Source organism: Bos indicus x Bos taurus, chromosome X, assembly GCF_003369695.1.
Source record: "Bos indicus x Bos taurus breed Angus x Brahman F1 hybrid chromosome X, Bos_hybrid_MaternalHap_v2.0, whole genome shotgun sequence".
Classification (NCBI taxonomy): domain Eukaryota; kingdom Metazoa; phylum Chordata; class Mammalia; order Artiodactyla; family Bovidae; genus Bos; species Bos indicus x Bos taurus.
In genome coordinates, this window is record NC_040105.1 from 93,772,834 (window position 1) to 93,792,077 (window position 19,244).

General features: G+C 37.4%; 1 protein-coding gene across 1 annotated transcript in view; it reads right to left on the minus strand.

Annotated features, from left to right (window-relative positions):
- NOX1 (NADPH oxidase 1) overlaps window positions 1–19,244 on the minus strand; it is a 35,330-nt gene that overhangs the window by 6,377 nt on the left and 9,709 nt on the right. The window contains exons 5-10 of the mRNA XM_027535430.1: window positions 18,803–18,948; window positions 18,518–18,699; window positions 18,297–18,429; window positions 1,847–1,939; window positions 582–814; window positions 202–364 (exon numbers count right to left, since the gene is read on the minus strand). Of these exons, the coding sequence (XP_027391231.1) occupies window positions 202–364; window positions 582–814; window positions 1,847–1,939; window positions 18,297–18,429; window positions 18,518–18,699; window positions 18,803–18,948 (950 nt within the window). The remainder of the gene's footprint in view (window positions 1–201; window positions 365–581; window positions 815–1,846; window positions 1,940–18,296; window positions 18,430–18,517; window positions 18,700–18,802; window positions 18,949–19,244) is intronic.

Below are 19,244 nucleotides of genomic sequence, written 5' to 3' on the forward strand. Positions count from 1 at the left end.
GCTTTTAACTCCAGTTGGAGATGAAGACCCGGTTCTTATGGCAAGTCTGCAGAAGCAGATGCCTTGGCTGGGAGAAGTGATCACTTACTCTCGTAACTCCAGGGAGAGGTTACTCTCTTACTAATTGTAAAATGCTTAGCCCATGAAAACTGTGGACCTGTCAGGCTCAGACCAGATGAAAAATGGTACTCAGGAGTGTACCTTTTGTGTTTTGAGGTTGTGATCTGTATGCTGAAATTTGTACCAGATGGATTTCAAGATAGAAGCAAAGGGGGTAACCCCAATTCCTGCTCCAACCAACACAGCCACTTCATACTGGAAAACATCCTCACTGACAGTGCCAAAAGGCCCGTCCACCTGGATCCTGGCAGAAGGCAAAAGACAATGGGCAAAAGTGAAGTCTCACCTCTACCTGCAACCTCAAACGTCCTCCCAGAGGCATAACTGCTCCACGGCTCATTGTTGCTTGTTTACTTTAATCATATACCATTTTTACTAGACTTAAGGTTCAGTGAGGAATTACTTTCTCTTTTCTGCCTGCTGTGTTCTGGTCTGGGTCTCTATTGCTCTTAAGGACCTACCTGGGAACTGGCGAATACTGCTGTTCAAAAGTCCTTATGAGATTTTCTGTCCAGTCCCCCACTGCTCGGATATGAATGGAGAAGTCTTCCTCTGGAGCAGAGGTCAGGGTAAAGGGATGCCGCTCCAGGCTAGAGATTGAGGGGCAATTAACAAAAATATACTGTCCCACTTCCATACTGAAGCCATGCTTGTGCATCTGCAATTCCAAAACTTTGGATGGGTGCATGACAACCTATGAACGAAGCACAGAGGCCAAAAGAGGCAAATTCAAATGGTGACGGGGCAAGCAGATAAAGTAAATGAGTAAAGCTGGAGGGCTGGTGATGACAGTAAATTGCAAACAGAACTCCTTTCTGAACAGGGCAGCAATTACCAATTCCAGACAATGGTTGCACTATGGAGCAGAGATTCAGCATTATCAAGTTGCTTGATTCTTCAAGAGAGGCTATAAATGCCAGTTTTAAATTGAAGCATAGTTGATTTACAATATTGTGTTAGTTTCAGGTATACAGCAAAGTGATTCAGTTATTTTTCAGATTAAATTCCATTCTATCTTGTTACAAAATATTGAATACAGTTCCCTGTGCTATAACTGGATAAGCTGGAAAACCAACAAGAAATGACATTTTTTTGATGTGAAAGCCTCCATCCAGGTTTCTAAATGTTAGCGACCAATTCGACTTTCTAAACAATTGGTGTAAGGGCCAAACAAAATACGTCTGTGGGCTAGATTCTTGTTGTTGTTGTTCTAGTTCATTTGCTCAATCATGTCTGACATTTTGCAACCCCATGGACATGCCAGGATTCCCTGTCCTTCACCATCTCATGTCCAAACTCATGTCCATTGAGTCGGTGATGCTATCCAACCATCTCATCCTTTGTCATCCCCTTCTCCTCCTGCCCTCAATCTTTTCCCAGCATCAGGGTCTTTTCCAATGAGTTGGCTCTCCATATCAGGTGGCCAAAGTGTTGGAGAAGGGAATGGCTACCCACTCTAGTATTCTTGCCTGGTGAATCCCATGGACAGAGGAGTCTGACAGGCTACAGAGATATGGTGTAGACTGCCTGTTAGCAACTTCTGACATAGACCCATGCTGATGATTTCTGCCAAACCTCTCCAGTTCTGTCCAACACCAGAGGAACTCAAATATATTGCCCTCAAGTTCTTTTTTATTCCTGTGAAGGTGACAACATGGCAATTTATTTCTATAATCAGGAAGAACAGAACTCTTAGCACAACAAGAAGAAAGTGCATATTCTTTACCTTGGTAATCACAACCTTCTGCTGAGAGCGGTAAAATCTGAGGATCCTTTCAAAGATGTAAAGAATGCCTGGTGCAAGGATCCATTTCCAAGACTACATACAGAGACAATAAAAAGCGAGGTTACACACTAATCTCTTATCTAGGATTTATTTCTGTAGCAGTTCATTCCTTCATTCAATAAATAAATATTTTTGAGTGACGTGTATCATTATTAAGCCACTAATTTCACCCAAACTTGAAGACGGAAATGAAAAGGAGTAATCTACAACAGTTTTATTCATCTTTTACTCATAAAGCAGATCATTTCCTGAAATTTTACAGGTCTCACCAGGAAACGAGAAAAGCAGAGAAATAAACTACATGGTAATAATATATATTTTTAAATTATATTTAAAGTTTAATTTTAAGAATCTAAGGCTGGGACTTCCTTGGCGGCCCAATGGTTGGGACTTCACCTTCCAATCCAGGAGGCATGGTTTCAATCCCTGGTCAAGGAGCTAAGATCCTGCATGGCTCTCAGTCAAAAAACCAAAACATGAAACAGAAGAAATGCTGTAAAGACTTAAAAAAAAAAAAAAAAGAACTGAAGACTCTCTTCCAGGACAACTTGTCCAATCTGAAAAGCCAACGAAGAAGGTTGATGTGAAATAGAAGCAGATGATTAAAAACAAGGCAAACAAGAAAGTGTGTGGCTCACACTATTGATAACAGCAATATATAAAGCTTGGTATTTATTCATCACCTCTTTTCTCAGGTGCTCAAAACATCTAACATAGCAATACACTTTTTATCTTGTCTACTTTAAAAAAAAAAAAGCCTTTCTATCCCTTAGATCTTCTCAAAGGCAGAAGGTTGCTTCCATACCCACAGGGGCTTCTAAAAATTGTTTCCCAGCAATGCTAAGTCATGTTCTTATTTGCACAACTGCTCAATCATAATACACTGGAACTCTGTGGAAAGAGATTTCTTATGCTGTCTCAGGCAAGATACTTCCCTGGGTATCTCTGGGGAAAAAAGGGGCAGAGACAGGGCCAGTAAACCTGAGAAGGGGCATATTAAAATTTGATACTACCTCTTATTTGGAAAAAAAATCCCCAGATGATTCAGAAGACATGAAAAAATATATTTAAGAAGTGGCTAGTCACCAATGGGGGGGGGGAATGATAGCTTTGAAAGTAATCAGAGAAAATGAATATTAAAGCAAAATAGCATATTAGCCTCTCAAATTGGAAAACAGCTTTAAACAATGATGCCCACCATTAACTGGGATGCACAGAAATGGATGTGCACCATTCACATGTGTACTTGGGAAGTACAAATAAGTAGCATCTTCCCAAAGAGAAATTTGGCAACACATCTAACAGCCTTGAAAGCATTCATTCTCTTTGATGCAGGAATTTTACTCCTAGGAAATGGAGCATAAAGGAATAATTAAGGCATGCACAAAGTACATGAGTATAGTCATGACTATTTATTAAGGGAAAAAATGATAAAAATGGCATACTATATAGATTTTTTTAAGAGACAAAACTGTCTTTTCTTAATTTTATTTATTTTTGTATTGAGATATAATTGACATATAACATATTAGCTTTATGTGTACAACATAATGATTTAATATTTGTAAATGTTGCAAAATGATCACCACATCTAGTTAACCTTCTGCACCATGCATGGTTACAAAAATTTTTTTTTCCTGTGATGAGAAAGCCTAAGATTCACTTTCTTGGTACCTTTCAAATATCCTGTACAGTATTATTAATTATAGTCACCATGTACATTAAGTCCTCAGAACTTACTTCATAACTGGAAGTTTGTACCTTTTCACTACTTACACCCATTTAGCCTACTCCCCAACCCCTGCCTCTGATAACCACCTGTCTGTTCTCTGTATCTATGAGCTTCTTTTTTCCTTTTTTTTAAAAGTAGAGTCCCGAGAAAAACTATTAAAAATTCCAATATATGGAGGCTGAACAACACGCTGCTGGATAACCAACAAATCACAGAAGAAATCAAAAAGAAATCAAAATATGTATAGAAACAAATGAAAACACAACAACCCAAAACCTATGGGACACTAAAAGCAGTGCTAAGGGGAAGGTTCATAGCAATACAGGCATACCTCAAGAAACAAGAAAAAAAAATCAAATAAATAACCCAACTCTACACCTAAAGCAACTAGAAAAGGAAGAAATTAAGAACCCCAGGGTTAGTAGAAGGAAAGAAATCTTAAAAAATTAGGGCAGAAATAAATGCAAAAGAAACAGGCCATAGCAAAAATCAACAAAGCCAAAAGCTGGTTCTTTCAGAAGATAAATAAAATTGACAAACCATTAGCCAGACTCACCAAGAAACAAACGGAGAAAAATCACATAAAAATTAGAAATGAAAATGGAGAGATCACAACAGACAACATAGAAATACAAAGGATCATAAGAGACTACTATCAGAAACTATATGCAAATAAAATGGACAACTTGGAAGAAACAGACAAATTCTTAGAAAAGTAGAACTTTCCAAAACTGAACCAGGAAGAAATAGAAAATCTTAACAGACCCATCACAAGCACAGAAATTGAAACTGTAATCAGAAATCTTCCAGCAAACAAAAGCCCAGGACCAGATAGCTTCACAGCTGAATTATACCAAAAATTGAGAGAAAAGCTAACACCTATCCTACTCAAACTCTTCCAGAAAATTGCAGAGGAAGGTAAACTGCCAAACTCATTCTATGAGGCCACCATCACCCTAATACCAAAACCAGACAAAGATGCCACAAAAAAAGAAAACTACAGGCCAATATCACTGATGAACATAGATGCAAAAATCCTTAACAAACTCCTAGCAAACAGAATCCAACAACATATTAAAAGATCATACATCATGACCAAGTGGGCTTTATCCCAGGGAAGCAAGGATTATTCAATATCCACAAATCAACCAACATAATACAACACATTAACAAATTGAAAGATAAAAACCATATGATTATCTCAATAGATGCAGAGAAAGTCTTTGACAAAATTCAACATCAATTTATGACAAAAAAAAAAAAAAAAACAGAAAGCAGGAATAGAAGGAACATACCTCAACATAATAAAAGCTATATATGACAAACCCACAGCTAACATTATCCTCAGTGATGAAAAATCGAAAGCATTTCCCCTAAAGTCAGGAACAAGACAAGGGTGCCCACTCTCACCACTACTATTCAGCATAGTTTTGGAAGTTTTGGCCACAGCAATCAAAGCAGAAAAAGAAATAAATCCATATTGGAAAAGAAGAAGTAAAACTCTCACTGTTTGCAGATAACATGATCCTCTACACAGAAAACCCTAAAGACTCCACCAGAAAATTACTAGAGCTAATCAATGAATATAGTAAAGTTGCAGGATATAAAATCAACACACAGAAATCCCTTGCATTCCTATACACTAATAATGAGAAAACAGAAAGAGAAATTAAGGAAACAATCACATTCACCATTGCAACGAAAAGAATGAAATACTTAGGAATGTATCTACCTAAAGAAACAAAGGCCTATATATAGAAAACTATAAAACACTGGTGAAAGAAATCAAAGAGGACACAAATAGATGGAGAAATATACCGTGTTCATGGATCAGAAGACTCAATATAATGAAAATGAGTATACTACCCAAAGCAATCTATAGATTCAATGCAATCCCTATAAAGCTACCAATGGTATTTTTCACAGAACTAGAAAAAATAATTTCACAGTTTGTATGGAAACACAAAAAACCTCGAATAGCCAAAGCAATCTTGAGAAAGAAGAATGGAACTGGAGGAATCAACATGCCTGACTTCAGGCTCTACTACAAAGCCAGTCATCAAGACAGTATGGTACTGGCAGAAAGACAGAAATATAGATCAATGGAACAAAGTAGAAAGCCCAGAGATAAATCCACGCACCTATGGACACCTTATATTTGGCAAAGGAGGCAAGAATATACAATGGAGAAAAGGCAATCTCTTTAACAAGTGGTGCTGGGAAAACTGGTCAACCACTTGTCCCACTGCTGGGCATACACACTGAGGAAAACAGTAGGGAAAGAGACACATGTACCCCAATGTTCATCGTAGCACTGTTTATAATAGCCAGGACATGGAAGCAACCTAGATGTCCATCAGCAGATGAATGGATAAGAAAGCTGGGGTACATATACACAATGGAGTATTACTCAGCCATTAAAAAGAATAAATTTGAATCAGTTCTAATGAGGTGGATGAAACTGGAGCCTATTATACAGAGTGAAGTAAGCCATAAAGAAAAACACCAATACAGTATACTAACGCATATATATGGAATTTAGAAAGATGGTAACAATAACCCTGTGTACGAGACAGCAAAAGAGACACTGATGTATAGAACAGTCTTATGGACTCTGTGGGAGAGGGAGAGGGTGGGAAGATTTGGGAGAATGACATTGAAACATGTAAAATATCATGTAAGAAAAGAGTTGCCAGTCCAGGTTCGATGCACGATACTGGATGCTTGGGGCTAGTGCACTGGGATGACCCAGAGGGATGGTATGGGGAGGGAGGAAGGAGGAGGGTTCAGGATGGGGAACACATGTATACCTGTGGCAGATTCATTTTGATATTTGGCAAAACTAATACAATTATGTAAAGTTTAAAAATAAAATAAAATTAAAAAAATAAAAGAAATTTGTAACCTAGAGATAAATAAAAAGAATTCTGAGACTGAAAAAAAAAAAAAGAATGAAACTAGAACACTTTCTAACACCATACACAAAAATAAACTCAAATGGATTAAAGCTCTAAATGTAAGACCAGAAACTATAAAACTCCTAGAGGAAAACATAGGCAAAACAATCTCTGACATACATCACAGCAGGATCCTCTATGACCCACCTCCCAGAATATTGGAAATAAAAGCAAAAATAAACAAATGGGACCTAATTAAAATTAAAAGCTTTTGCACAACAAAGGAAACTATAAGCAAGGTGAAAAGACAGCCTTCAGAATGGGAGAAAATAATAGCAAATAAAGCAAATGACAAAGAATTAATCTCAAAAATATACAAGCAATTCCTACAGCTCAATTCCAGAAAAATAAACAACCCAATCAAAAAATGGGTCAAAGAAATAAACAGACATTTCTCCAAAGAAGACATACAGATGGCTAACAAACACATGAAAAGATGTTCAACATCTCTCATTATCAGAGAAATGCAAATCAAAACCACAATGAGGTACCATTTCATGCCAGTCAGAATGACTGCTATCCAAAAGTCTACAAACAATAAATGCTGGAGAGGGTGTGGAGAAAATGGAATCCTCTTACACTGTTGGTGGGAATGCAAACTAGTATAGCCACTATGGAGAACAGTGTGGAGATTCCTTAAAAAACTGGAAATAGAGCTGCCATATGACACAGCAATCCCACTGCTGGGCATACACACCAAGGAAACCAGAATTGAAAGAGACACGTGTACCCCAATGTTCATTGCAGCACTGTTTATGATAGCCAGGACATGGAAGCAACCTAGATGTCCATCAGCAGGCGAATGGATAAGAAAGCAGTGGTACATATACACAATGGAGTATTACTCAACCATTAAAAAGAATACATTTGAATCAGTTCTAATGAGGTGGATGAAACTGGAGCCTATTATACAGAGTGAAGTAAGCCATAAAGAAAAACACCAATACAATATACTGACACATATATATGGAATTTAGAAAGATGGTAATGATAACCCTGTATGCAAGGCAACAAAAGAGACACAGATGTATAGAGTAGTCTTTTGGACTCTGTGGGAGAGGGCAAGGATGGGATGATTTGGGAGAATGACACTGAAACATGTATATTATCATATGTGAAACGAATCACCAGTCCAGGTTCGATGCATGATACAGGGTGCTCGGGGCTGGTGCACTGGGATGACTCAGAGGGATGGTACAGGGAGGGAGGTGGGAGGGGGATTCAGGATGGGGAATACATGTACACCTGTGGTGGATTCATGTCAATGTATGGCAAAACCAATACAATATTGTAAAGTAATTAGCCTCCAATTAAAATAAATTTATATTAAAATTTTTTAAAATAAGATATTATAGCTAATAAAAAAAAGAAGATGATTACTGGGTTTCCCTGATGGCTCAGTGGTAAAGCATTTGCCTGCCAACGCAGAAGACAGGGGTTCGATCCCTGATCCAGGAGGATCCCACGTGGTGAAAAGCAACGAAGTCCATGTCTCACAACCACTGAGCCTGTGCTCTAGAGCCCGTGGTCTGAACCAAGAGAGGCCACCGAAATAAAGCCTATGCACTGCGACTAGAGATAGGATTCCCCACTTTCCACAACTAGAGACAAGCCCAAGCAACGACAAAGACCCAGCACAGCCAAAAATAAATAAAGTTACAAAAAAAAAAAAAAAAAGTTGGAGGAGGGAAGATCTCCCTTTTTCTTTAAAATAAAAGCAGGGAAGGTATCAATCACATCAAGAAAGAGCTCTTGGGACTTCCCTGTGAGCCAGTGGCTACTACTGAGCCTATGCCTGGGGACCACAGCTACTGAAACTCATGTGCCCTAGAGCCTGTGTTCCACAAGAGAAGGAACCACAATGGGAAGTGTGCACACCACGACTAGAGGGTAGCCCTCGCTCACTGTGACTAGAGAAAAGCCTGAGCCACAATGAAGATCAAGAACGGTCAAAAGTAAATAAATAAATTTTTTAAAAAAGAAAGAAAATGATAACTATAAAAGTCAGGCTACGTGTTCATTTCAGGGGAATGAGAGGGCTTAGATTGGAGAGGAAAACCTGGAGAGAGTTGTGGGGAGAGGAGTGCTTGCAAAGTTCTCTTTAGTAACTTGGGATGTAGTTACAAAGTTATTTGCCATAAGATGACTCATTAAGCTATACATTTATTTTGTGTGGTTTTCTGTACCTGTGTTCACTTCACAACAAACTTTAAAAAAAAATAGAGTCCACATATGAGATCATACAGCATTTGTCTTTTTCTGTCTGACTTATTTTTACTTAGCACAATTAAAAATAAGTAATACCCTCAAGGTCATTAAAATTGACTAGGTGGGGGGAAAATGACAAAATAGTATACCATATGGCATTTTAAAAACAAATGCATGAAAAAAAAAAAAAAAAAAAAAAAAAAAAAAACAAATGCATGATACAGGATGCTCGGGACTGATGCACTGGGATGACCCAGAGGGATGGTATGCAGAGGGAGGTAGGAGGGGGGGTTCAGGATGGGGAACATGTGTACACCCATGGTGGATTCATGTTGATGTATGGCAAAACCAATACAATATTGTAAAGTAATTAGCCTAGGAGACAGCAAAAGAGACACTGATGTATAGAACAGTCTAATGGACTCTGTGGGAGAGGGAGAGGGTGGGAAAATTTGGGAGAATGACATTGAAACATGTAAAATATCATGTAAGAAATGAGTTGCCAGTCCAGGTTCGATGCACGATACTGGATGCTTGGGGCTAGTGCACTGGGACGACCCAGAGGGATGGTATGGGGAGGGAGGAGGGAGGAGGGTTCAGGATGGGGAACATATGTATACCTGTGGCGGATTCATTTTGATATTTGGCAAAACTAATACAATTATGTAAAGTTTAAAAATAAAATAAAATTAAAAAAAAAAAATAAAATAAATAAATTAAATAAAAAATAAAAACAAATGCTGTGGGGAATTCCCTGTTGGTCCTGTGGTAAGGACTCCACGCTTCCGCTGCAGCCGGCATAGGTTCAACCCCTGGTTGGAGAACTAAGATTCTGCATGCAGTGCAGTGCAACAACAAAAAGTTTCAGAAGACTATTTGACAGTTAGGAAAGCATCCATGATATAGATTAAAGAAAAAAAATTATTACTTCTAGGTGGTAAAGAAATTTTTATTTTCTTCTAAATATTTTTCTGTATTTTCCAAATTTTCTACAATAAGCATGTGTTAATATTATTGTTATAATTTTTAAATGGGGAGACTATGAGAGAGTATTTTTGTGTGCGTTCATGAAAGAAACAAACCAATACATTCAAACAGATGGTAAAACTGATATTCTCTCCCTTGCAGTGTTACATGCCTAATCAAAGCAACTCCCAAGTTCTAAGTATACAACCAAATAGGCCAAATATACCTTTATCTCAGGTAATGGGAAAAGGATAGAAGCTGATGCTCAAGATAAGACAGGTAACTAACTACCTTAGCTAGTAAGGGACTAGTCAAGCCTTATAGCTTTCTGTCATTAAGGACCTCTTGTCTACTGGTCAAATAATATGAAAGGTGTCTGGTCATAGCCTACAAGTTCCACTGACTTTAGAAATGAAATGTGCTATTAAGATATGCGAGGTATGTCCTTTTAAAATTATTTTTAAAGTAGGTAATACACGGACATGTCATACAACTCAAAATTACAAAAGAGTATACAATAAAAAGTAAATCTTCCTTCCAGCCCTGTCCTCAGCTCCTCAAGAAAATCAATATTATTATTTTGTGAATCCTTTTGGAGAATATATATTTAAGTGAAAGTATTTCATTAAGTACAAGTGGTAGCAGACCATACACACTGCATTGCCTTTTTTATTTAACATTTTCCAGTAGTCATGTATGCATGTGAGAGTTGGACTATAAAGAAGGCTGAGCGCTGAAGAATTTATGCTTTTGAACTGTGGTGTTGGAGAAGACTCTTGAGAGTCCCTTGGACTGCGAGGAGATCAAACCAGTCAATCCTAAAGGAAATCAATCCTGAATATTTATTGGAAGGACTGATGCTGAAGCTGAAACTCCAATACTTTGGCCACCTGATGCAAAGAGCCTACTCATTGGAAAAGACCCTGATGCTAGGAAAGATTGAAGGCAGGAGGGGAAGGGGATGGCAGAGGATGAGATGGTTGGATGGCATCACTGACTCAATGGACATGAGTCTGAGCAAGCTCTGGGAGATGGTGATGGACAGTGAAGCCTGGCGTGCTGCAGTCCATGGGGTCACAAACAGTCAGACATGACTGAGCAACTGAACAACAACAACATCTTAGAGACTGCTCCATATTCATATCTATAATGCTACCTTTTTCTTTTCAATGTCTACAGAGTATGCCATTGTAGGAAAGTCCTATAATTTAAATAGTATACTGATGGGCACTTATTTTCAGTCTTTTGCTCTATCAAGCAATGCTACAATGAATAATCTAATGCATGTAATTTAACACATATGCAAGCATATTTTAGAATAAACTCCTGGAAGTAGAATTTTAAAGCTTGGTAAATACTGTCAAATTACACTTAAAAGCAGCTTTATAGATTTACATGCTCACCAGCAATGCTTGAGAGCATTACCAATACAGCATGTGAGGAAAATCTTTGATCTTTGCTAATCTGTTAGGTTTATTTCTGTGATCACTTTGTTCATATCCTCTACATCTTTCTTTTAATCAGGTTGGGCTATTATTGATTTCTATATTTGTATATTAGGAAATTAATTCATGGTCTGTGAATTGTAAATACTTTTCCTACTTGGTAATTTGTTACCTGTCTATTTATGATGGGGGTTTTGCAAAGAGAGAGGGAAACAATAAATAAATTTTAAGAAAATATATAATATCTTTCCTTTTCTGGCTTTGACCTTTTAAAAATGTTATTTAGAGTATTTTTACTAACACTCTAGTATTAGAAAAAATTCCCATGAGGACTTAGGGTACTTCTATGATGTCTTTCTTTTTTCAGAATTTAAATCCTTGATCAATGTATCTTGGACCATATTTTACTGTAAAGTGGAATACAGAGACAGCTTTTTTTTTTTTTTTAGATTTCCATCCTATCCTAAAGAAAATTATTGAATAATGCATCTTTTCTTCCAACTGATTTGAAATGTCAACTTTAGGGGATTCTTAAAAAAACATTTTTCCCTTTCTATAGAGGACTGAGCTATTGCTCTTAATTCTGTATGTGATTTAAAGATTTTAATTATCCTCAGAGCACTTTAAGACACCACAAGTCAAATATTCCTTTCCATTTCTTCCTCAATCTAACATTTTATGAACAAGCAAAGGTAAAACATAATTATCTATGGTAATTAACTTGAGGCACACCTTAAGATTCCTGGAACCCAGTTTATTGATCATGCATGATTTAATAGTAATTTCCAAGCATGTTCTTACAACAGCAAAGAAAGCCAACTTCAAGAATGTTTTAAAAATTGAATTGAGGAGGCTTCCAGTGTGTCCTCTGCCAGGGACCTTTGGCAAAATAGGACACTAAGCTCCCTGAGCTTCAGGTTCCCCATCCAAGGACTGAGGAGAAGATCTTCCTTCAGAGGGTCCTTTTTGGCATTTTATGAAATCATGAGGCAGCAGACTGTGACCAAGATGGTGGACTAGGAAGACCCTTAGCTCACCTCCTCCTACAGACACACCAACATTATAAATATTTACAGAGCAACTCTCTTTGAGAATGATCTAAAGACCAGCAGAAAAAGATTTTCCACAACTAAAAATATAAAGAAATAACCAAAACGAGATGAGTAGGAGGGGTAGGGTCATGTTATAGTCACTTACCCAGGTGAATAACCCACAAACAGGAGAATGATTACAACCGCAGAGGCTCTCCTCAAGGAGAAAGAAGTCTGAGCCCCACACTGGGCTCTCTGGCCTAGGGTCTTGTACCAGGAAGACGAACCCCTAGATTTTTTTTAGCTTTGAAGGCCAATGGGGCTTACTTTTGGAAGGCTACTGTTCTTGTAGAGCCTCTCAGAGAGGCAAGAGGTCATTGGAGCCCAACCTCTGGGATATAGACACTGGTGGCAGCCATTTGAGGAAGGTTGTTCTTCCACAAGGACACTGATGCTGGCAAGGGCCATTTTGGAGTCCTACAGCTAGGCTATTAGTGCTGGGAGCTTACCCACCCACCAGTGGGCTGGCATTGATGTCCCCCCAGCAGCACAGGTAGTCACACTTGGACATGGACCCACCCAACAGCAGGCTAGCACCAACTCTGGGACCCCCAGACTGTGAAGGCAGCCACATAGGAGACTCAGACCCCCAATAGGTTGGCAGCCACCCCAAGAGGCAGGGTCTGGCAGTCAACTGGGCCAGAGGCCAATCACATTTACCAGTATGCCCACAGGCCCACAGTAGTCAGCCTCATCACAACAGAAGAGACCATGCAACTCACAAAGGGGGCGCCCATACAGCATACAGTTCTGATGATCAGAGAGGAGTGTGCTACTGGGCCTCAAAGGATGTCTCCTATGTAAGGCTACTTCTTCAAGGTCAGGAAATGTAATTGACCTACCTAATACACAGAAATAAATAAAGAGAATTAGCCAAAATGAGGAGACAGAGGAATATGTCCCAGACAAATGAACAAGAAAAAACCTCAGAAAAACTATGCAAAATAGAGATAAGTAATCTACCTGATGAAGAGTTAAAGGTAATGATCATAAAGATGCTCAACAAACTCAGGAAAATAAAAACCGAACACTGAGAAGTTTTAGCAAAGAGTTAGAAAAGAGAAAGAGGAACCAAACAGAACTGAAATAAGGTAACTGAAATAAAAAATACACCAGAAGGAATTAACAGTAAGTTAGATGATGCAGAAGAACAGATCAGCACACTGGAAGACAGAGTAATAGAAATCACTGGAGCTAAACAGAAAAAACAATTTTTAAAAATAAGGAAAGCTTGAGAGACTTCTGGGACCTTGTCAAGAAGGCTAACATTTGTATTATAGGGGTCTCAGAGAAGAAGAGAGAAAAGGGGGCAGATAGCTTATTTGAAGAAATAATAGATGAAAACTTTCTTAACCTGGGGAAGGAAGCAGACATCCAGGTCCAGGAGGCACAGAGAGTCCCAAACAAGATGAACTCAAAGATGTCCACAGCAAGGCACGTTATAATTAATGTGGCAAAATTAAAGATAAGGAGAGAATCGGAAAAGGAGCAAGGGAAAAGGAACTAATTATGTACAAGGGAGCTTCCATAAGACTACCAGCTAACTTTTCAGCAGAAACTTTACAGGCCAGAAGAAAGAGGCACTATATATTCAAAGGGATGAAAGGAAAAAATCTACAACCAAGAATACCTGACAAAGCTATCATTCAGATTTGAAAAAGAGAGTTTTACAGTCATGCAAAAGCTTAAAGAGCTCAGCATCAGTAAAGATCAGAGTAGAAACAAATGTAATAGAGACTAAAGGAAAAAAATCAATGAAACTAAAGGCTGGTTCTTTGAACAGATAAACAAAATGGATACATTTTTAACCATACTCCTCAAGAAAAAGAATGGTCCCAAGTAAATGAAATCAGAAATGAAAGAAGAAAAGTTACAACTGACACCATACAAATATAAAGGATCATAAGAGATTACTACAAAAAATTATTATAGGTTAATAAAATGGACAAAGTAGAAGAAATGGATAAATTTCTAGAAACATACAATCTCCCAGGAATGAATCAGGAAGAAATAGAAAATATGAGCAGATTGATTACCAGCAATGAAATTAAATCAATAGTAAAAAAAAAAAAAAAAATTACTCCAAACAAACAAAAGTCTAGGACCAGATGGATTCATAGGTGAATTCTACTAAACACCTGAAGAGATACCACCTACCCTTCTCAAATTATTCCAAAAAATCACAGAAGAAGGAACAATTCTGAATGCATTCTGTAAGGCCTGTACCACCTTAATACCAAAACCAGACACTACAAAAGAAAATTACAGGTCATTATCACTGGTGAACATACATGTGAAAATTCTCAATAAAATATTAGCAAACAGAATTCAATAATACATTAAAAGGATTATACATCATGATCAAGTTGGACTCATCCCAGGGATACAAGAATGTTTTAATATTGCAAATCAACCAATGTGATACATCACATTAACAAGTTGAAAAATAAAAATTATATGATCATATCAATAGATGCCTAAAAACTTTTGATAAAATTCAACATCCATTTATGATTTAAAAAAAACTCTTAATTAAAAAAGTGGGCATACAAGAAACATACCTCAACAAAATAAATGCCATATATGACAAAGCCACAGCCAACATTATATACACTAGTGAAAACATGAAAGTATTTTCTCTAAGATGGGGATCAAGATGAGAATGCCCACTCTTGCCACTGTTATTCAACATAGTATTGGAAGCATTAACCATAGAAGACAAGAAAAATACATAAATGGAATCCAAATTAGAAAGAAAGAAGTAAAACTGTCACTGTTTGAAGGTAACAAAATAATATATATAGAAAATTCTAAGGCCACCACCAGGAAACTATTAGAACTAATAAATGAATTGAGTAAAGTTTCAGGATACAAAATTAATATATCAATAATATATATTAACAAGTTAAGAGCTACCTCCTATGGGCCCAGCCTGTGGCTGGCATGTCTGGGACACATGTCCTGGTGCTGCAGCCAGGCTGGAATTTTCAGTTTTGTTCTTACTTTTGAAGTTCTTTTTTTCCTTTCCTAGTGACACTCCTTAGGATGCACTGTAATAGCCAAAGAAAGCACTGTGGCTCTTAGAAAGGTCACAGGCAATGTAACTGGGGACCTGGGAAACTTTGGGTCTGGACCACTCAGCAGAATGAGTTAGTTAGGGGAAATCCACTGCAGTCTTACTTTCCTGTCTTATTAGGTCAAAGTGGATGAAACTGCTGATGTTGAGCAATTATCCCACAAAAATTGCAGTTTCATCCAGTTCAACCTAAATAGATCTTATTCTAAAAGTACTAACAAATGTAGGCTTCCCTGGTGGCTCAGTGGTAAAGAATCTGCCTGTCAATGCAAGAGACGAGTTTGATCCCTGGGTTGGTAAAATCCCTTGAAGAAGGAAATGGTAACCCACTCCAGAATTCTTGCCTGGGAAATCCCATGGACAGAGGAGCCTGGTGGTCTACAGTCCATGAGGTTGCAAAGAGTCGGACACAATTTAGTGAATAAACAACAACATGTTAAATAAAACATGTTAAAAAAAAATAAACATAACATGTTAATTATGTGTTCTGTTAACACAACAGAACTGCTGTGTTTCCATACATTAAAAATGAACTATCAGAGAGAGAAATGAAGAAAGCAATCCTACTTACAATGGTATCAAAAAGAATAAAACACTAGGAATAAACCTAACCAAAGAGGTAAAAAAAAAAAAAAATCTATACTTGGAAAACTATAAGATATTGATGAAAGAAATTGAAGAGGATACAATACATGGGGTGATATACTGTGCTCATGGATTGGAAGAATTATTATTGCTAAAATGACCATACTGCCCAAGGCAATCTACAGATTCAGTGCAATCCCTTCCAAAGTACTAAAGGCATTTTTTGCAGAACTAGAACAAATAATTCTAAAATATGTGTGGAAACACAAAAGATCCTAGATAACCAAAACAGTCTTGAGAAAGAAGAGCAAAGCTTGAGCTCCTGTGTTTCAAACTATACTACAAACCTACAGTAATCAAAACAGTATGATACTGGCACATAAACACATATAGCTCAATGGAGCAGAATAGAGAGCCCAGAAATAAATCCACAGTTAAATGATCAATTAATCTATGACAGAGGCAGCAAGATTATGGGGAAATATTATGGGGAAAAGATACCCTCTCCAATAAATGGTGTTGGGAAAACTGAACAGCTACATGCAAAAGAATCAAATTGGACTACTCTCTTACACTATAAACAAAAATAAACTCAAATGATGATGAATTAAAGACTTTAATGTAAAACTTGAAACCATAAAATTCATAGAAGAAAGTACACAGCACGCTCTTTGACATCAGTCTTAGTCATTCAATAGTTTTTTAATATGTCTCCTCAGTCAAGAGAAACAAAGGCAAAAATAAACAAATAGGACTATATCAAATAAAAAACTCACACAGTGAAAGAAACTATCAACAAAATGAAAGGATAGCCTATAGAATAGAAGATACTTGCAAATGATATATCCAACAAAGGGTTAATATCCAATCTATGCAAAGAATTCATATAATTCAACATCAAACAAACAACCCAATTTAAAAAATGGGCAGAGAACCTGAATAGACATTTTTTTTAAAAAAGACATACAGATGGCTAACAGACACATGAAAGAATACAAAATGTCACTAAATTATCAGGGAAATGCAAATCAAAACCACAATGAAATATTACCTCACACATGTCACAATGTCCATTATTTAAAAGACAACAAATAACAAGTGTTGGTAAGAATGTGGAAGAAAGAGAATCCTTACACACTGTTGGAGGGAGTATAAATTGGTGCAGCCATTAGTAAAACAGTATGGCAGTTCCTCAAAAAATTAAAAATAGAACTATCATAGGAGCTAGCAACTCCACTTCTGGGTACACTTGACCCTTGAACAACATGAGTTTGAACTGCACATGTCCATTTATATGCAGATTTTTCAATAAATACATACTACAGTACTACAAGATCTGTGGTTGGTTGAGTCTACTAAAGCCAAACTGTGGATGCAAAAGGCCAAATGTAAAGTTATACACAGATTTTTTACTTCTCAAGGATTGTCAGTCCTAACTCCTCTGTTGTTCAAGGGTCAATTGTATCTTTCCAAAGTAACCAAAAAACACTAACTGGAAAAGATCTACTGCATCATTTTTTAAAATAACCAAGATATGGAAGCAACCTAAGTGTCCATTGATAGATGAATAGATAAAGAAGATGTGATTTTATATGTGCATATATAATGGATGTCATATATATATTATATATATATAATACATATTATTACTCGACCATAAAAAAGAGTGAAATCTTGCCATCTGCAACAACATGGATGGACCTGAGGGTATTATGCAAAGTTAAATAAGTCAGAGAAAGACAAATACCACATGATTTCACTTACATATGGGATCTAAAAAGCAAAACAAATGAACAAACAAAACAGAAACAGAATCATTGATACAGAGAAGAGATTGGTGATGCCAGAAGGGGTATGGGGTGGAATGCATAACACAGGTGAGGAGATTAAAAGGTACAAACTTTCTGTTATAAAATAAGTCACAGAGATGTAATGTACAGCATGTGGAATATAGTCATAATATTTTAATAACTCTCTATGGTGACAGATGGCATCTGATTACAGTGATCATTTTTGTAATATATTAAAATACCAAATCACTCTGTTGTACACTTGAAACTAATATATACTGTAAGTCAATTATACTTCAATTTAAAAAAAAAGTTGAACTCAAAAACAAAGTAGTAAGGGAGAGCTGGAAGGTGAGGGAAATTGGGAGATTCTGGTCAAAAATTACAAGCATTCAGCCATAAGATGAATAACCTACAGCATATGTCCTCCATAGGAGTCAGCACCAGGCTGAACTAATAATGATTATAAGAAGAGTGATAATAACAACAATGACAATAACATCTCCTAGCAAGAGTCTATTATCCTTGTCCTGGTCGTACCTCAGCAGGGAGCCCTTCAAATTGGGGAGGCTTGCAGTAGGAGGCAGGATCATCCCACTTGTCAAAAAACTCTGCACACTTGTGAGGATGATTATCAGCCATGCTCTCTTCTGTTTGACCCCAGACAATTCCACTGAGGCAGAAAAAATGGACAATATGTGGCAAAGAATTATACAAGATCAGGAATTGGGGCATGAAAAATGGGAGTTTGAGGACCTTACCCAAGACCATGAATTCCTAAGCCAATGAAGTAGATGATAAAAATGTGGTGTGTATACCAGAAGACCTCAAAATAACTCCTCCGGATAAATTCCATAGCTGAAGTCACCATGAGAACCAGAGCCACTGTGATGATCACTCCAGTGAGACCAGCGATGCTGGTGAATGTCACATACACCACTGTCTATGAAAGGAGAAATTTCAGCCAGACACAATGTCCACCAAGGACACCATGACCTTCCTGCTCATGTTCAGATCCCAGATGCTTTTCCCTTGAATCAGCTCACTGTGTTTGGGGACTGGATGGGATTTAGCCATGAATAATTCTCCTGATGAGGTAGGTTGGAGAGAATGGAAGCAAGGGATCCATCTGTGGCCTGTCTGCTTCTGCTATATCGTTCAAGGTTAAACAGGTGTGCAATGATGTGAATAGCTAAATGGAAAGATGGAAAGGAATGTGAAAGTTGTCTCAGAAACATCATGGCAGGCATGCCTCACTAGAAAGGGAAAATCCTACATGTGGTACCAAGCAGAATGGTGAGTCCACATAAAGTGCCCAATAATGATTACAGAGAGAATTAAGAATTTTTTTTTATATTCACTCCCAAAGGAATAGAATGTAAATTCCATGAAAGCAGGTCTAAAATGGTGCCTGGCAAATAGTGCCAGGTGTTCAATAAATATATTTTGAATGTTTATACACATGGATGAATGAAGATTCTGAATGTC